General features: G+C 39.8%; 1 protein-coding gene and 1 pseudogene across 1 annotated transcript in view; one reads left to right on the forward strand and one right to left on the reverse strand.

Annotated features, from left to right (window-relative positions):
* Nucleotides 1-16,474, forward strand: part of CEP192 (centrosomal protein 192) — a 147,203-nt gene that overhangs the window by 56,858 nt on the left and 73,871 nt on the right. Inside the window, exons 17-18 of the mRNA XM_037067640.1 lie at nt 10,639-11,470; nt 11,555-11,678. Coding sequence (XP_036923535.1) covers nt 10,639-11,470; nt 11,555-11,678 — 956 coding nt within the window. The remainder of the gene's footprint in view (nt 1-10,638; nt 11,471-11,554; nt 11,679-16,474) is intronic.
* LOC119001984 (uncharacterized) lies at nt 9,506-9,619 on the reverse strand (annotated as a pseudogene).

The raw sequence follows: 16,474 nt of genomic DNA on the forward strand, positions 1-16,474 counted from the left end.
TTTTTTTTATTACAGTGGCCTTGTAGTACAGTTTGATTCAGGTATTGTGATCCCTCCTGCTTTGTTCTTCTTCCTCAAAATTGCTAAAGCAGTCCAGGGTCATTTATGGTTCCATATGAATTTTGGAAATGTTTGTTCTATATCTGTTAAATATGTCATTGCTACTTTTAATAGGGATTGTGTTGAATGTATAAATCACTTTGGGTAGTATGGCCATTTTGATGAGGTTAATTCTTCCAATCCATGAGCATGGTACATGCTTCCGTTTGTTTGTGCCTTTCTTCATTTCTTTTTTCAGTGTTGTATTATTTTCTGAGTATAGGTCTTTTAGCTCCTTGGTTAGGGTTATTCCTAGGTACTTTATTTTTCTTGTTGCTGTATCAAATGGGATTTTCCCCCCCTGATTTCTGTTTTTGATGTTTCATTGTTGATATACAAAAATGCCTTTGGTTTCCGAATATTGACTTTGTATCTGGCTGTTTTTCCAAATTCCTTTGTTAGGTTGAATAGTTTCTTGATGGAGTCTATAGGGTTTTCTATATAGAATATTATATCATCTGTAAACAGTGACAGTTTTGTTTCCCCCTTTCCAATTTGGATGCCTTTTATTTCTTCTTGTCTGATTGCTGTGGCTAGGACTTCCAGTACTGTGTTGAACAGGAGTGGTGAAAGCGGACATCCTTATCTTGTTCTTCATCTTAGTGGGAAGGATCTAAATTTTTCTCCATTGAGTCTGAAGTTGGCTGTAGGTCTCTCATATATGGCCTTTATTATGTTGAGGGGCACTCCCTCTATTCCCCTTTTTTGAGTGTTTTTATGATAAATGGATGTTGTGCCTTACCGATTGCGTTTTCTGCATCTGTTGACATGATCATGTGATTTTTGTCTTTTGTTTATGTGGTGTATCACATTTATTGATTTGTGAACATTGTACCAACCTTGTATCCCTGGGATGAATCCCACTTGATCCTCATGTATGATCTTTTTTAACATATTGCTGGATGCAGTTTGCCAATATTTTGTTGAGTATTTTAGCATGTATGTTCATCAGCGATATTGGCTTAAAGTTTTCTTTCTTTGTTACGTCTTTATCTGGTTTGGGGATTACGATGATGCTGGCTTCATAAAAAGAGTTTGGAAGTTTCCTGTCTTCTTGGATTTTTTTGAGCAACCTGTGGGGGGTAGGGGTTAGCTCATCCTTAAATGCTTTGTAAAATTCTCCTGTGAAACTTTCTGGTCCAGGGCTTTCGTGGCTCAGAAGCTTTTCCATTATTGTTTCAGTTTCATTAGCTGTTATTGGTCTGTTTAGATTTTCTGCTTCTTCATTGAGTTTTTAAAAAATATATTTTATTGATTATACCATTACAGTTGTTCTCTTCCCCCCCTCCTTCATTCCCCTCCACCCTGCTCACCCCCTCCCCCACCATTCCCTTCCTTTAGTTTATGACCACGTGTCTCAAGTTCTTTAGATTCTATATTTCCCCTACTATTCTTGCCCTCCCCCTATCTATTTTTTACCTACTGTCTATGCTATTTTTCTGTACCTTCTCCCCCCTTCTCCTCCTCCCACTCCCCTGTTGCTAACCCTCCATGTGTTCTTCATTTCTATGGTTCCACTCCTGATCTAGCTGTCCTCTTGGTTTGCTTTTGTTTTAGGTGTGGTTGTTAATAACTGTGAGTTTGCTGTCCTTTCACTGTTCCTATTTTTATCTTCTTTTTCTCAGATAAGTTCCTTTAACATTTCATATAATAAGGGCTTGGTGATGATGAACTCCTTGAATTTGACCTTATCTGAGAAGCACTTATCTGCCCTTCCATTCTAGATGAAAGCTTTGCTGGATAGAGCAATCTTGGATGTAGGTCTTTGGACTTCATTACTTGAAGTACTTCTTTCCAGCTCCTTCTTGCCTGTAAGGTCTCTTTTGAGAAATCAGCTGACAGTCTGATGGGAGCTCCTTTGTAGGTGACTGTCCCCTTATCTCTTGCTGCTTCTAGGATTCTCTCCTTCATTTTAGTCTTGGCTAATGTAATTATGATGTGTCTTGGTGTGTTCCTTCTTGGGTCCAACTTCTTTGGGACTCTCTGAACTTCCTGGATTTTCTGGAAGTCTGTTTCCTTTGTGAGATTGGGGAAGTTCTCCTTTATTATTTGTTCAAATAAGTTTTTCACTCATGGCTGTTCCTCTTCCCCTTCTGGTACCCCTATAATTGGGATGTTGGAATGTTTAAAGATGTCCTGGAGGTTCCTAAGCCTCTCCTCATTTTTTTGAATTCTTGTAACTTCACTTTTTTCTATTTGGTCATTTCTTCCTTCTTTCTGATCCACCCCCTTGATTTGAGTCCCAGTTTCCTTTCCATCACTATTGGTTTCCTGTGCATCTCCCTTCATTTCAATTAGTTTAGCCTTCATTTGTTCCTCTAATTTGTGACTAAAACCAACCAGTTCTGTGAGCATCCTGATCACCAGTGTTTTGAACTTTGCATCTGAGAGGTTCGCTATTTTTTTTCTGCTTAGAGTTATTGGCTCTGGGGCTTTGAGTTCTTGAGCCATATTTTGGACTGTTCGCACCTGTTAGGTATGAGGAAAGGAGCCCTAGGTGTTCACCAGGATGGAGCCACTCAGTTGCTGGGTTGTGACACTGTATGTGGGGGCGGGGTCAAAGGAAAGCAATGGCGGTCCCCTCTGCTGCCTCCCGCTGCCAGGGCTGTGCATCTGTCCCACTGCGCATAAATGTGCAACCGAGGTCAGCCTGCCAGCTTGCGCCCTCACTGGGTTTGTAGGTGAGGCCTGTGTGGTGTGTCTCACTGCTCACTCCTCTGCTGGTTTATTTGTGGGTGAATGTGTAACCGTGGTCAGCCTGCCCCGAACCCTCACTGGGTTCACCCGATGCTACCCCAGCTGCCTGCACTCCTGGGTCAGAGGATCTTTCCAGCCTGACACTGCTCCGATGCTGGCTCTGCCCCTCTCACCAGTCCCGGTTTGGACTTCAGTATAATTCAATTTTCTGTTCCTTGGCTGTGTCTTTTGTTTACTCAACCTTTGTTGTGTTCAAACTTGGTTGTGGGAGAAGGCACAGTGTATCCACCTATGCCTCCATCTTGGCAGAAGTCCCTTCTTCATTGAGTTTTGGAAGATTATATTTTTCTAGAAATTTGTCCATTTCTCCTAGGTTTTCAGATTTCTTGGCATATAATTTTTAGTAATTTCTTAGAATCCTTTGTGTTTCTGTGGTATCAGTTCTAATCTTTCCTCTTTCATTTCTGATTGTTTTTATTTGGGTCCTTTCTCTCTCTCTCTTTTTTTTTTTTTGATGAGCCTGCCTAAAGCTTGTCTGTTTTGTTTATCATTTCAGAGAACCAGCTCCTGAATTCATTGATCCTTAGAATTGTGCTTTTAGTCTCTATTTCATTTAATTCTGCTCAGGTCTTTGTTATTTCCTTCCTTCTACTTGCTCTGGGCTGTCTTTGTTTTTGTTCCTCAAGTTCTTGTAAGCATAAGGTTAGGTTGTTTATTTGAAATGTTTCTATCTTTTTTAGGTAGGCCTGCATTGCTTTGAGCTTCCCACTCAGGACTGCTTTTGCTGTGTCACATAAACTTTGGATTGTTGTGAATTCATTTTCATTTGTTTCCAGACACTTTTTGATTTCTTCCTTCATCTCATTCTTGACCCATTCATTGTTTAATAGCATGCTATTCAATCTCCATGAGTTTGAGTGTTTTTGGTTTTTTTCCTTGAGGTTGATTTCTATTTTCAATCTTGTGGTCAGAGAAAATGCTTGATATGATTTCAATATTCTTGAATTTGTTGAGGCTTGTTTTGTGTCCTATCATGTGGTCTATCTTTGAAAATATTCCATGTATATTTAGCTTCTTTGGGATGAAGGATTCTATATGTATCAGTTAAGTCTATTTCCTCTAGGGCATTGTTCAGTGCCACGATATCTTTGTTGATATTTTGTTTGGAAGATCTGTCTATTTTTGACAGTGGGGTGTTAAAGTTTCATACTATTGTGTTGCTGTCACTATCTTTCTCAAAGTCCTGTAAGATGTTCTTTATGCATGTGAGTGCTTCTATGTTGGGTGCATATATATTTACAATGTTTACATCTTCTTGATTGATTCTTTCCTTGAGTAGTTTGAAGTGACCATCTGGGTCTCTTTTTATGGCTCTTTTTTTGAAGTCTGTGTTTTTCAGTATTATTATTGGTACCCTGGCTTCCTTTTCCTGCCCATTTGCTTGGAATATTTGTTTCTATTCCTCCACTTTCACTATGTTTAGGTCTTTTGTTCTGAGGTGGGTCTCTTGAAAGCAACATTTGTGTGGGTCATGTTTTCTGATACATTCTGCTATTGTGTGTATTTTTATTTGGGCATTTAATCCATTTACGTTTTGTTATTATTGATAAGTACTTACTTACTCATTGCTATTTTTTTGTACCTCTGTTTCTCTCTGTTTTTCTTCCTGTTCTTAAAGCAAACTTTTTAGCATCTCTTGTAGAGTTGGTATGGAGAAGGCGTATTCTTTCAGGCTTCTTTTGTCTGGGAAGCTCCTTCTTTGGCCTTCCATGTTAATTGAGCCGTGCTGATAAAGTAGTCTTGGTTGCAGGCCTCTGGTTTTCGTTACTTGGAATCTTTCTTGACATTCCCTTCTGGCTTGGGGTATTTCCATTGAGAAGTCAGATGCTAGTCTTATTGGGTCTCCCTTTTATAGTATTTCCTGTTTCTCCCTTTCTGCCTTTAAGATTCTCTCTTTATCCTGAATTTTGCCATTTTGAGTATGATGTGTCTTGAGGTAGGCCTCTTTGGGTTTTCTTGAATGGGACTCTCTGTGTTTCCTGGATTTGTGTGACTTTTTCTCTCATCAAATTAGGGAAGTTTCTCATCATTACTTTTTCAAACAGGTTGTCTATCCCTAGCTCTTCTTCTTTTTCTGGTATTTCTATTATACAGATATTACTATGTTTCATGTTGTCCTACATTTCCCTTAACTCCTCTTCATTCTTTTTGAGCCTCTTTTCCTTTTCTTGCTCTTTCTGGGTATGTTTTTCTACCTTGTCATCCAGCTTGCTGATCCAGTCCTCTGCTTCATCAAGCTTGATTTTGACTTCTTCTGCTGTGTTCTTCAGTTTCGAAGTTGTATTCTTCATTTCCCCTTGGCCCTTGTTGATAGTTTCCATTTCTTTTTTCATGTTGATATAGTCTGCAGTGAGTTCATTGTTGTTAACTCTTAGTTTCTGGTAATTCTCTGTGACCTCATTGAGCTTACTTATAATCATTGGTTTGAGCTCAATATCTGATAGTTGACTTCCTGCTATTTCATTTAGCGTTCTTTCTGAGGCTCCCTCCTTTCCTTTTATTTCGGGATTGTTTCTTTGTCTTCCCATTGTTTGTCAGACTCTTCTTGTTTAGCCACTGCTTAAATTGATCATTTCTGACTCCCTGGGTTTATGGTGTGAACTTCTATGGTAGAAAACCTGTGAGATTCAGTGGTGTAGTATCTTTCATCTCCTGAGCTCAGTGGTTGTGGGCTGTTGTTTATGCTGCCTCTCTGTATCTCTTTGGGTTTTGATTGTTGTTAGATCTTTGTTTGGTGGGTCATTCCTTCTAGCTGCTTTACTGAAGATCAGTCCATCCACCACCTCTTGTATTCTGTTGTGGTGGTGTGGGTAGGTTGTGTTGAAGCTGGTTCTTCTGTGTGTACAGGGTTTTGCGGATTCTCTCTTGTTCTGTTGTGTGTTCTGATTAATATCTCCACTATTTACTTGTATTTCCAGATATATCCTAGATTCAGGTTGGTGTGGCTTCCACTCCTTCCATCACCTTCTTCTATTGTTATCTGTTGGTGGTTCCTTTGTTGGTGGGTTTCCTCTTCCAGGAGGTATCCTGGTATGCACAGCTTCCACCTACTAAGTTCTCTGGAGTAGCAAAGTCCAGTTTGTTTCACTGTCTCAGCTGTTAGTACGACCCCTCTTAGGGTCGAGCTCTGGTCTTTTCACAGTTCCAGATTTTATTGTGTCATGTCTGATTTTTCAATGTCCTCCACAAAATTTGGTGTCCAATCTTCATATATGCTGGGGTAGTGTTGACTGTTAGCCCTGATCCTTGAAGATCCGCTAGGTGTTTCATCTGTGTGCAAGGGGAATTGGACTCCCCTCCCAACAATCTTGCCACCACCTTCCCTTTCTTTTTTCTAATTTTTATATCTTCATTTTCTTGTTTAGTTTTACTTGACTGCACCTTGGAACATTAAGTAAAAGTGAATATTTTGGGTTTCCTTGACTAAGTGGGAAAATTTTTCAGTATTTTATCTTTAAATGTTAAGTATACTATATTTCTATCAATTTAGGAAATTTCTATCTAACATTTGTTTGCTAGTTTTGTTTTTGTTTTTAACTTGTAAGGAGATCGAATCTTGTGAAATGATTTTTTTGTATTTCAAGGAGGTGACCATGAGGTTTTCCTTTTGGTATTGGGGTGAATTATATTAAATGATGAATATTATTACTATGTGGATTGAAGACCGGAGACAGAAGCATGGGTCTCTTAGCAGTATGATTATCACAGAAAGCAAAACATTTGTTTGCAGTGTTGAAAGATAAGGCTGGATTCAATTGCATTGTTGAATTTACTGCTAGGTTTTGGTGGTTTGACAATTCAAGAAATATTTCTGATTACATAATCTGAAAGTCAGTGGTGAGTTTGTGAATGCTGATTATAAGGCAGCGGAAGAAGTTTTGGAAACTTTAGATAAACAAATTTTGGAGGAAAATTATTTGCCACAATAAATATTAAGTATGAATGAAACCTTCCTATTCTGGGAGCAGATGCCTAAAAGGACTTTGATCCATTAGCAAATGAAATGAATGTTGGGTTTCAGGGCTTATAAGGAAAGGTTGGGTCAGTGTTGCTGGTTACCAATTGAAACCCTCAGTGTTCTGGCATAACGAGAACTCCAGGGCCTTCAAGTAAAACAGTAAACACGTTGTCAGTGTCCTATGGGAGCAATAAGAAGTCATGGGTGACCCAATACCTTCTCTAGGATGCCCTCCTAAATAGTGATGCCAGCAAAATTGAGTAGTGTTTGGAGAATAACATACCTTTCAAGATTTTGCTATTGTAGATAGCACACTTGGACATCCTATTTTTATTGGTGTTCTTCATCTTAATATCAGTGTGGTGTTTCTCCGCCTCTTTGATTTAACCAATAGATCAAGGAGTTACAGTAGCTTTAAGGCCTACTACCTGAGGAGGACCTATTCTGAGGCTATTGCTGCAGTTGAGGAAGATACTGATGCTATTTTGGAAGGACTACAGCATCAGAAACCTTGTTGGGGTTTGATGTGATGTCACCAAGGAGTGTATGAATGGCATTTGCTCCCACCCCCTTAGTTCATGGCCATGGGTCATACATATAAGTTCTTCGGCTTCTCCATATTCTATATATTTTTAACCACCCCCATCTATATTGTACCTGGTATTTATGCTTCTTATTCCCTGTACTTTTTCCCTCATTCTCCCCGCTCCCCTTCCCTGCTGATAACCCTTCGTTTGATTCTGTGATTCTGTTCCTATTCTAGTTGTTTGCTTAGTTGTTTTTTTTGTTTGTTTTTTAGGTTCAGTTGATAGTTTTAAGTTTGTTGTCATTTTACTGTTCATAGTTTTGATCATCTTCTTTTTCTTAGTAAGTCCCTATAACATTTCATATAATAGGGTTTGATTATGTTGAACTTCTTTAACCTGACCTTATTTGGGAAGCACTTGATCTTCCCTCCCATTCTAAATGGTAGCTTTGCTGGGGAGAGTAATCTTGGATGTAGGTTCTTGCCGTTAATGACTTCAAATACTTCTTCCCATCCCTGTCTTGTCTACAAGGTTTCTTTTGAGAAGTTATCTCATAACCTTATGGGAACTCCTTTATAGGTAACTGTCTCCTTTTCTCTTGATGGTTTTAAGATTCTCTTCTTGTATTTATTCTTGGGTGATGTAATTATAATGTGCCTTGGTGTGTGCTTTCTTGGGCCCAACTTCTTTCGTACTCTGAGTTTCCTGGACTTCATGGAAGTCTATTTCCTTTGCCATATTGTGGATGTTCTCCATTATGTTTTCAATTTCTTGCTCCTCTTCTTCTGGCACCCCTGTGATTCGGATGTTGGAACATATATAGTTGTCCTGGAGGTTCCTAAGCCTCTCCTAATTTTTCTGAGTTCTTCTTTATTATGTTCTGGTTGAATGTTTATTTCTTCCTTCTGCTCCAAATTGTTGATTTGACTCCCAGTTTCCTTCCCCTCACTGTTCATTCTCTGTGTATTTTTCTTTATTTTACTTTGCATAACCTTTGCTTTTTTCTCTTATTTTGCAACCATACTCACATCCTGATTACTAGTGCTTTGAACTGTCCATCTGATAGGCTGGATATCTCTTCATTGCTTAGTTCTGTTTTTGGAGCTTTGATCTGTTCTTTCATTTGGGCCAAATTTTTTGGTCTCTCGGCACCTGTTATTTAGTAAGCTGCAGTGCGTTAGATATTTGCCGGTGTGGGACACCCCACTTTGCTGTATTGTGGTGCTATATGTGGGCAAGAGGTCTTGTTCGGCTCTCTGATGGTTTTAGTCACTTCCCCTGCCTTTCACAAGTAAATTGGGCTCTTCTGGTGCTGATGACCTTGTGGGTGAGCTTGTGTACATTCTCGGACTCTCCAACCAACTCTCCTGTGAGGCTGGGAGTTTCTCCTGCGAGCGCAATTACCACAGATTTTTAGAGACAGAGGATTTTAGTCTTTATTTCCCCACACTGGAAACCTGGGATGTATGGTCTGTCTCTTTCCCCAGTTTTTCCTCCTGGTTTATCTGCATGCAAATATGGGACTGCCTGGTCCACAGGCCCTTGCCTCTTTCACCTGGTTGTCCAGCTGCTGCCTTCCCGCTTGTCTGCTCCAGCTGCCTGTCTCTGCCCCTCCTACTAGTCTGAATGAATGTTTCTTTTACTCCTTGGTTGTCTGACTTCCATAGGACAACAGTTCTGTTTTTGGGCAGGTCTTGTTTTTTTTTTTTTTTTTTAAATATTTTATTTATTTATTTTTAGAGAGAGGGGACGGGAAGGAGAAAGAGTGGGAGAGAAACATCAATGTGTGGTTGCCTCTCATGTGTCCCCTACTGGGGACCTGGCCTGCAACCCAGGCATGTGCCCTGACTGGGAATCGAACCAGCAACCCTTTGCTTCACAGGCCTGTGCTCAATCCACTGAGCTACACCAGCCAGGGCGGTTTTTTTTTTTTTTTTTTTTTTTTGAATTAGTTGTCATCCTCTTGGTTTTACGAGGAGGCAAAGTACATCTATTTATGCCTCCATCTTGGTCGGAAGCCCTTAGTGTTGTATTTTACTTCCTTAATTATGTTGTAGATTTTATGTTAGATCTTTCATTTTAGAAGTTTATGTTTTGATTTTAGATTTGGTTGTGTTTTGGAGTCTAATGTGTTCTGGGTCTTCCACAGGTCATTTTTCTTGGATTTGGGTCACATTATCTCAGAACATCATGTGTCAGTTGTTGATTCAGGGGTGTACTTTTAAACTCATAAGAACTGATACTACACTTGATCTCAGCCAAAAGGACGAGAAGCGATGAGGGGTGTGCTTTTATAGGATAAGTTGTTCACGGGATTTATATTTGCTTCTGAAAGGGAGCAAAGAATCTAGCACTCTCAGATCACTTTAATCCAGTTTCAGAGGCTGCGCTGATTAAAAGATGAGCCATAGTCCTCACCAAGATCAGTTTAATTTTGCTTCTCCTTTCCGCCTAGGGTGTAGCCTTTTCTGGTCTTTTCCTAAAGTGAAATGTTGACCAGTTCTGCTCTCTGCTGCAATTGGCATATTCTGAACTGAGGTTTTATACCCTTACTCTGATAAGAACAGCTTTGCTTAACTTATTTTTGAAGTTTAATGAGCTGCCCCTTTTTTTGAAGCAGCAGATCTATGGAAAAGCATCATCCTTAATGGACTTACCTTTTTGTCATTCTTTCTTTTGAGTTTTTGCCTCAGAGTTTAATTAATTAGTTAACTAATTAGTTAATTTTGAATCTCTCTGATGCATTTTAAGCGGTATCTCTGAATATGCTCTCCAAATCTTATTGCTCTCAGTAACAGTTCGTTTGCGTAACTTTGTCTGCTATTACTGGAGGCAGAAGTCTTTACTTGTACATCTGAATATTAAATTAGCTCATTTTCTTTTCTGGTTCCATTTTAGTTTTTAACCCATGATTTCTACTTATATCTTGCCTATAAATTATTCTAACAATTTAATGAAATTATCAGGAACTCTACTTGGCTGTTACCCTGGCACATTGGCTTCTCAATCTTCTTATCTTAATGTTTTGGTTTTAAATTATTCTCTGATTCAGGTTTAGCATCATTTTACTGAAGAAGGTTTTTTTTAACCAATTGATAATCAGATTGTATGCATAATCCACTACTGGATTAAAGTTGGTAACAGCTGTCTTGTTTCTTTAGGATGTTTAATTGTTATACCACTAATTTCTTGGTGCTGTTAAATCTTATGTAGCATTTATAAATAAAAATTAAACTAATATGTGCCTGTCTGTGGACCTGAAATAAATTTATCTGATGTAAATTTTTTCATTCCTAGGACACTTTATTCTTGAACAGCAGACCCCAAAGCTGCAAAGGCACGCTTCCTGAGGGTGGCGATTCTATACTCAGGATAAGCACGATTGCTTCAGCTATTGCAAATGCATCAGTGAGTACTGATCCTTCCCAACTTGCTGCCATGATTAAGGCACTTTCAAATAAAACTAGAGAGAAGACTTTGCAGGAGGATGATAAACAAAAGGACTCTTCAGTTTTGTCCCATTTCTTATCTAATGATTCAGAAAGAAATAATGGATCCAGTGTATTTGATATGGAGAAATACCTTAAAAAAACAGAAATTAGTAGTTGCAAAAGTGGATTGGAGAAGTTTTCAAGAGCTGATGTGTCTGATATTTGGGATTTATCTTTGCTAAAAGAAGGGATGACAAAGGACATCCATACAGTGGACTTAGGTGCTTCTAGTATAAGTATAAGGGAATCAGAAGAAAATACAGTAGCTATTTTTTATGGTGAAAATGGAAAGAGTGAAAACCAGGAATCATTTAGAACAATAAATTCTTCAAATTCAATTCTTACTAGTACAAGAGAGTATGAGGGTACAGTGGTTGATGTGAAGACACATTCCATTGGTGACAAATTACCAGATATTGGTAACAGTGAAAAAGTTACCTCAATATCCATTTCAACATCTAATAGTTACTCATTAGTAAAGAGCCCCAGAGTAACATCCCTTTGGCCGTCAGAAGAGTGTGAAGAAATGCAAAACAATAGAGGAAACCAGAGGCAAAATGAATATGTTAGTGAAACAAGTAACTGTGAGAAGCATGTGACTTTTGGAAACCATTTCTTAATCCCACCTAAAAATGTTGGTAAGTATCGGTAATTGATCGCATTCACAAAATTATGCAAGTTTTTTCCCCCCATTTTCATTAAAAAGTACACCTTTCTGATAGATTTGAAAAATCCTCCTGAGCATGGTGGACATAATTCAGAAGATGACCAGGATAGCTTCAGACCTTCCACCTCTCCACTGAGTCATTCTTCTCCTAGTGAAATTTCTGGAACAAGTTTGTCAGGGTAGGTACTTTAAAAAAAGTGATAATACATGCTCAGTATAAGAAAGTTGGAAAAAAGTATACTGAAGACAATTAATTACAGGTTCATCATTTAAAAGGAACTATTGTAAGTTTTGTGAATTTCATTCAAGCCATTTTTGTGTGCAGATTTTTATACTCTTGTTTTTCACTTATAATAATAAATTTCTGTATTTAAAAGAAAATTAGCCTTGGCTGGTGTGTCTCAGTGGATTGTGTGCTATCCTGAGAACTGAAAGGTCACCAGTTTGATTCCCAGTCAGGACACATGCCTGAGATGTGGGCCAGCTCCCCAGTTGGGGGTGTGCAAAAAGGAAACCGATGGCTATTTCTCTGACACATTGATGTTTCTCTCCCTCTCTTCCTTTCTCTCAGTGAATGAATGGAAATTAGTAATGTTACACATTGAATAGTAGATCTGTAGTGTTTTACGTGCTTCTGGTAGATACAGGTTGATACTTATGATGTACTGTTTTTGCCATTTTAGTGATAGAGGAGGTGGATGAATTTGCTCATAAAAGTTTTCCTGTGTTTTGACCTTATAACCATGCAAACTGGGCTTTGGCCACTTGTTGCCCTTTTATATGACCCAGTGATTTGTGTTGAAGGAAATAGGTTTCTATTAACAGGGTTCCATCCTAGATGGGGAACTGAGAACACTCCTGCTCAGAGCCCTTCTCTTCCACAAGACCCAGAAGTTCCCCATACATTATCTGTCCATCAGCCAGTCATGCAAACAGGTCTCCATCCTCTCTGGCATGTGCACTTGTTGGTCAGAGTCGCCATCTTCTCGAAGAAGCTCTTTCCTTCTTCATCTGGAGTGTGCTGCTCTCAGTCTCCATGTAGTGGTCCAGGACCCATGTGCTATGCATTGTTACCCTGGGGTTGCTACCCAGGGAGGCCCATGCACCAACATGGGACTCTTCTTTCAGCAGTAGGCTCCCATACATATGGCATCTATGTACCTGGTGGGCCTGGCATCTTCCTGGCCTCATGAGTGTTCCTATCTATGTAGGGAGCAGGGCCACAGGCCCAGAATATCCAAATTCCAACAGCCCAGAGAAAGAGCTTACACCAGGTTCCAAAATAAGTGTTTGACTTCTCAGTACCAAGTGCCTGTACTAGCAGTGTGAGAAAGAAAAAGCTTTGCTGCCCTTTACTTTATAAGGCCCTCCTGAAATCGTGTGCAGGAAGCCAGTGGGTATGTCTAGCTTTTCCTAGGGTGAGTCACTATTTGCCTTCTTTGTCAGCCCCTGGTGTTTTTGATCCTCTTTCAACTGCTATCTGTGTCCAGGCAAAAGTTTCCCAACCACGCACAGGTGCACATGAATCTGTCCATCCAGGGTGAGGCATTGGGCCCCCGCAGTTCAAGCAGGGTCTGTTTGAACTACTCCCACCACTATGTCATGAATAACTCTGCCAATGCAAGCTCTCACAGTCACATTGTCTTTGTTTACAGTCTTCGTCTTTGCCCTAGGCAGCTGCTTCCTTCCACAGCCCATGCCTTCAACGAAGGCATGGGCTGTGTTAACCTGTCTTTGTTGTGCAGTGTTTCTTAAGTAACTTGCCTTCTGTTCTGTGGGTACCCTTCTCTCCCCACTACCTTTTTGCAGGACTGGGGTGGGGGTTCCTTGGACCTGCAGTCTCCCCTGTTTTCCAGGGACCTCTGGTCTGGTCTACCCAATTGCAGTTGGTTTCCTTAGGATAGATATTTAGAAGTGAAATTACCAGGTGGAGCCTATTTGAAGGCTGTCTGTATTAGCAAATTATTTGTAGAGTTATTAGAGACTTGCACTCTTAACTTCACTATGTGGTGAGAGTTTGGATTTCATTGTTTTGTGATCATAATTTTATTTTATTTTTTAAAAAATTTTATTTATTTATCTTAGAGGAGGAGGGAAGGAGAGAGAGAGAGAGAAATATCAATGTATGGTTGCCTCACGTGCGTCCCCCACCAGGAACCGGGAACTGGCCTGCAACCCAGGCATGTGCCCTGACTGGGAATCGAACCGCGATCGTGTGGTTCGCAGGCCCGCGCTCAATCCACTGAGCTACACCAGCCAGGGCTTGTGATCATAATTTTAAATAATATAACTTTGGGCTTTTTAAAATCTTATAGCATTTGCATTTTTAATACTAGTAAGATTGATAAATGCTTCCTTTTGGAAGAAAAAAGATTTTATTTATCTTTAGGGAGAGGGAGATAGAAGGATAGGGAGAGAAACATTATTGTGAGAAACATTGATTGATTGCCTGTAGTATGCGCCCTGACATAGGACTGAACTTGCAACCCAGGTATGTGTCCTGGATGGGAATTTGGAATTGAACCAGAAACCTTTCACTTTAAGATACAGTGCCTAACCAGGTGAGGCATACCCATTCAGGCAGTAAATGCCTTTTTAAGAGTTAGAATAAGCCCTGGCTGGTGTAGTTCAGTGGATGAGCGCGGTCCTGCGAACCACATGATCGCGGTTCGATTCCCAGTCAGGGCACATGCCTGGGTTGCAGGCCAGTTCCCAGCGGGGGACTCACAAGAGGCAACCGTACATTGAATTTCTCTCCCTCTCTCCTTCCCTTCCCCTCTAAAGATAAATAATTAAAATCTTAAAAAAAAAAAGAGTTAGAATAAGAATCTTGTTTCACAGGTTTTAGGGACAAATTTATCAGGATAGGTGTAAACTACTTGAAGTTATAAGAACTTTTTAAAATGTAAGTTTTTGGAAAGGCCATAAGTTAACACTGTTAAAAAATTATGCATGTTTATAGGTATATGTGTGTATGTATATATAGCTTTTGAATAGTGTAAATTGTTTTAAAATGTATTTTATGTGTATTCATGGTTAGACACGCATGTGCATGTGGGCATATTTCCTTTCATTATGCTGTTCTCATCTGCCTAGTTGATTAGTGCCCTTAACAGAGAACAGCTATTACTAGTTTCTTAGGTATTGGTTTAGGGTTTCTTTATGCATTTATAAGCAAATGTGTGTGTGTGTGTGTGTGTGTGTGTGTGTTCTTTTTTAGGTATGTTTTATTGATTATGCTACATTTGTCCCATTTTTTTCCCTTTTATCCCCCTCCGTCCCGCATTCCACCTCCCACCAATATTCCCACTGCCCCTAGTTCATGTATATGGGTTGTACATATAACTTCTTTGGCTTCTCCATTTTCTATACTATTTTTAACCTCCCCCTGTCTATTTTGTGCCTACCATTAATACTTCTTGTTCCCTTTTCCCCCATTCTCTCCTGTCCCCCTCCCCACTGATAACCCTCCAGGTGATCTCCATTTCTATGATTCTGCTCCTCTTCTAGTTGTTTGCTTTGTTTTTCATTTTTGTTTTGTTTTGTTTTTTTTTAGGTTCAGTTGTTGAAAGTGGTGAGTTTGTTGTCATTTCACCATTTGTATTTTTGATATCTTCTTTTTCATAGATAAGTCCCTTTACTTATTTCATATAATGCAGGCTTGGTGGTGATAAACTCCTTTTACTTGACTTTTCTAGGAAGCACTTTATCTGCCCTTCCAGTCTAAATGATAGCTTTGCTGGGGAGAGTAATCTTGGATTAAGTCTTTGTCTTTCAAGCCTTTGAATACTTCTTTCTAGCCCATCGTTGCCTAGGTTGTCTAGTATTCATTGCTTAGTTCTATATTTGGAGCTTTGATTTATTCTTTCATTTAGACCATATTTTTTTTTGTCTCAGTGTGCCTGTTATATATTAGGCAGCAGGGCCTTAGATATTTGACAGGGCAGAGCAACACACTTTGCATTGTGATGCTGTATGTAGGGGAGGGGTCAAAGTAAATGCAATGCCACTTGGCTGGGCTCTCAGCCAGCTTTCAGTCACTTCCCCTGTTACCCACAAGCAAATTGGGCCCTTCTGGTGCTAATTCCCAGGTAGGTGTGTTTGTAGGACCCTGTGGGTCTCTCCAACGAACTCTTCTATGAGGCTGGGAGTTTCTCTTGTTGCCTTAACCCCCATAGGCTTTTACAGACAGAGGTTTTATAGTTTTACTTCCCTGCACTGGAACCCTTGGTGGCACAGTGTGTCTTGCTCCCCAGTTGTTCCTCCCTGTTTATCTGCAATGAAATGTGGGACTGCCTGCTCGTCAAGCTGCCACCTCAACTGGTCTGCCAACCACCACTTTACCCGCCTCTGTCCTCCAGCTGCTGCCTTGCAGTGAGACCTCTCTGCCCCAGCTGCCCATCTCTGCCCCTCCTGCTGGTCTGGATGAATGTTTCTTCTTTAACTCTTTGGTTGTCGGACTTCCATACAGTTTGATTATTCTGGAAGTTGTGCTTATTTTTTGTTTTTAAATTTATTGTTGCCCTTCTGTAAGTTGTGTGAGGAGGCAAAGTGTATCTATCTATGTCTCCATCTTGGCTGGCAGCCCTGAATTTGGGTACTTGTTCCCTTCTTGCCTGTAATGTTTCTTTGAGTAATCACCTGATAGTCTTATGGCATCTCCTTTGTAGGTAACTCTTTTCTCTTGCTGCTTTTAAGATTTTCTCCTTATCTTTAATCTTAGGTAATTTAATATGGTGTGCCTTAGTTTGTTCCTCCTTGGGTCCAATTACTTGGGATTCTAAGCTTTCTGGACATCCCAGAAGTCTATTTCCTGTCCAAATTGGGGAAGTTCTCCTTCATTATTTTTTCATATAAGTTTTTAATGTCTTGCTCTTCCTCTTCTCCTTCTTGTACTCTTATGATTCAGATGTTGGAAAGTTTAAAGCTGTCCTGGAGGTTCCTAAGCCTCTCCTCGTTTTTTTGAATTCCTCTT

This window comes from Sturnira hondurensis, unplaced genomic scaffold (assembly GCF_014824575.4).
Source record: "Sturnira hondurensis isolate 20B ecotype Veracruz unplaced genomic scaffold, ASM1482457v3 Scaffold0017338, whole genome shotgun sequence".
Classification (NCBI taxonomy): Eukaryota; Metazoa; Chordata; class Mammalia; order Chiroptera; family Phyllostomidae; genus Sturnira; species Sturnira hondurensis.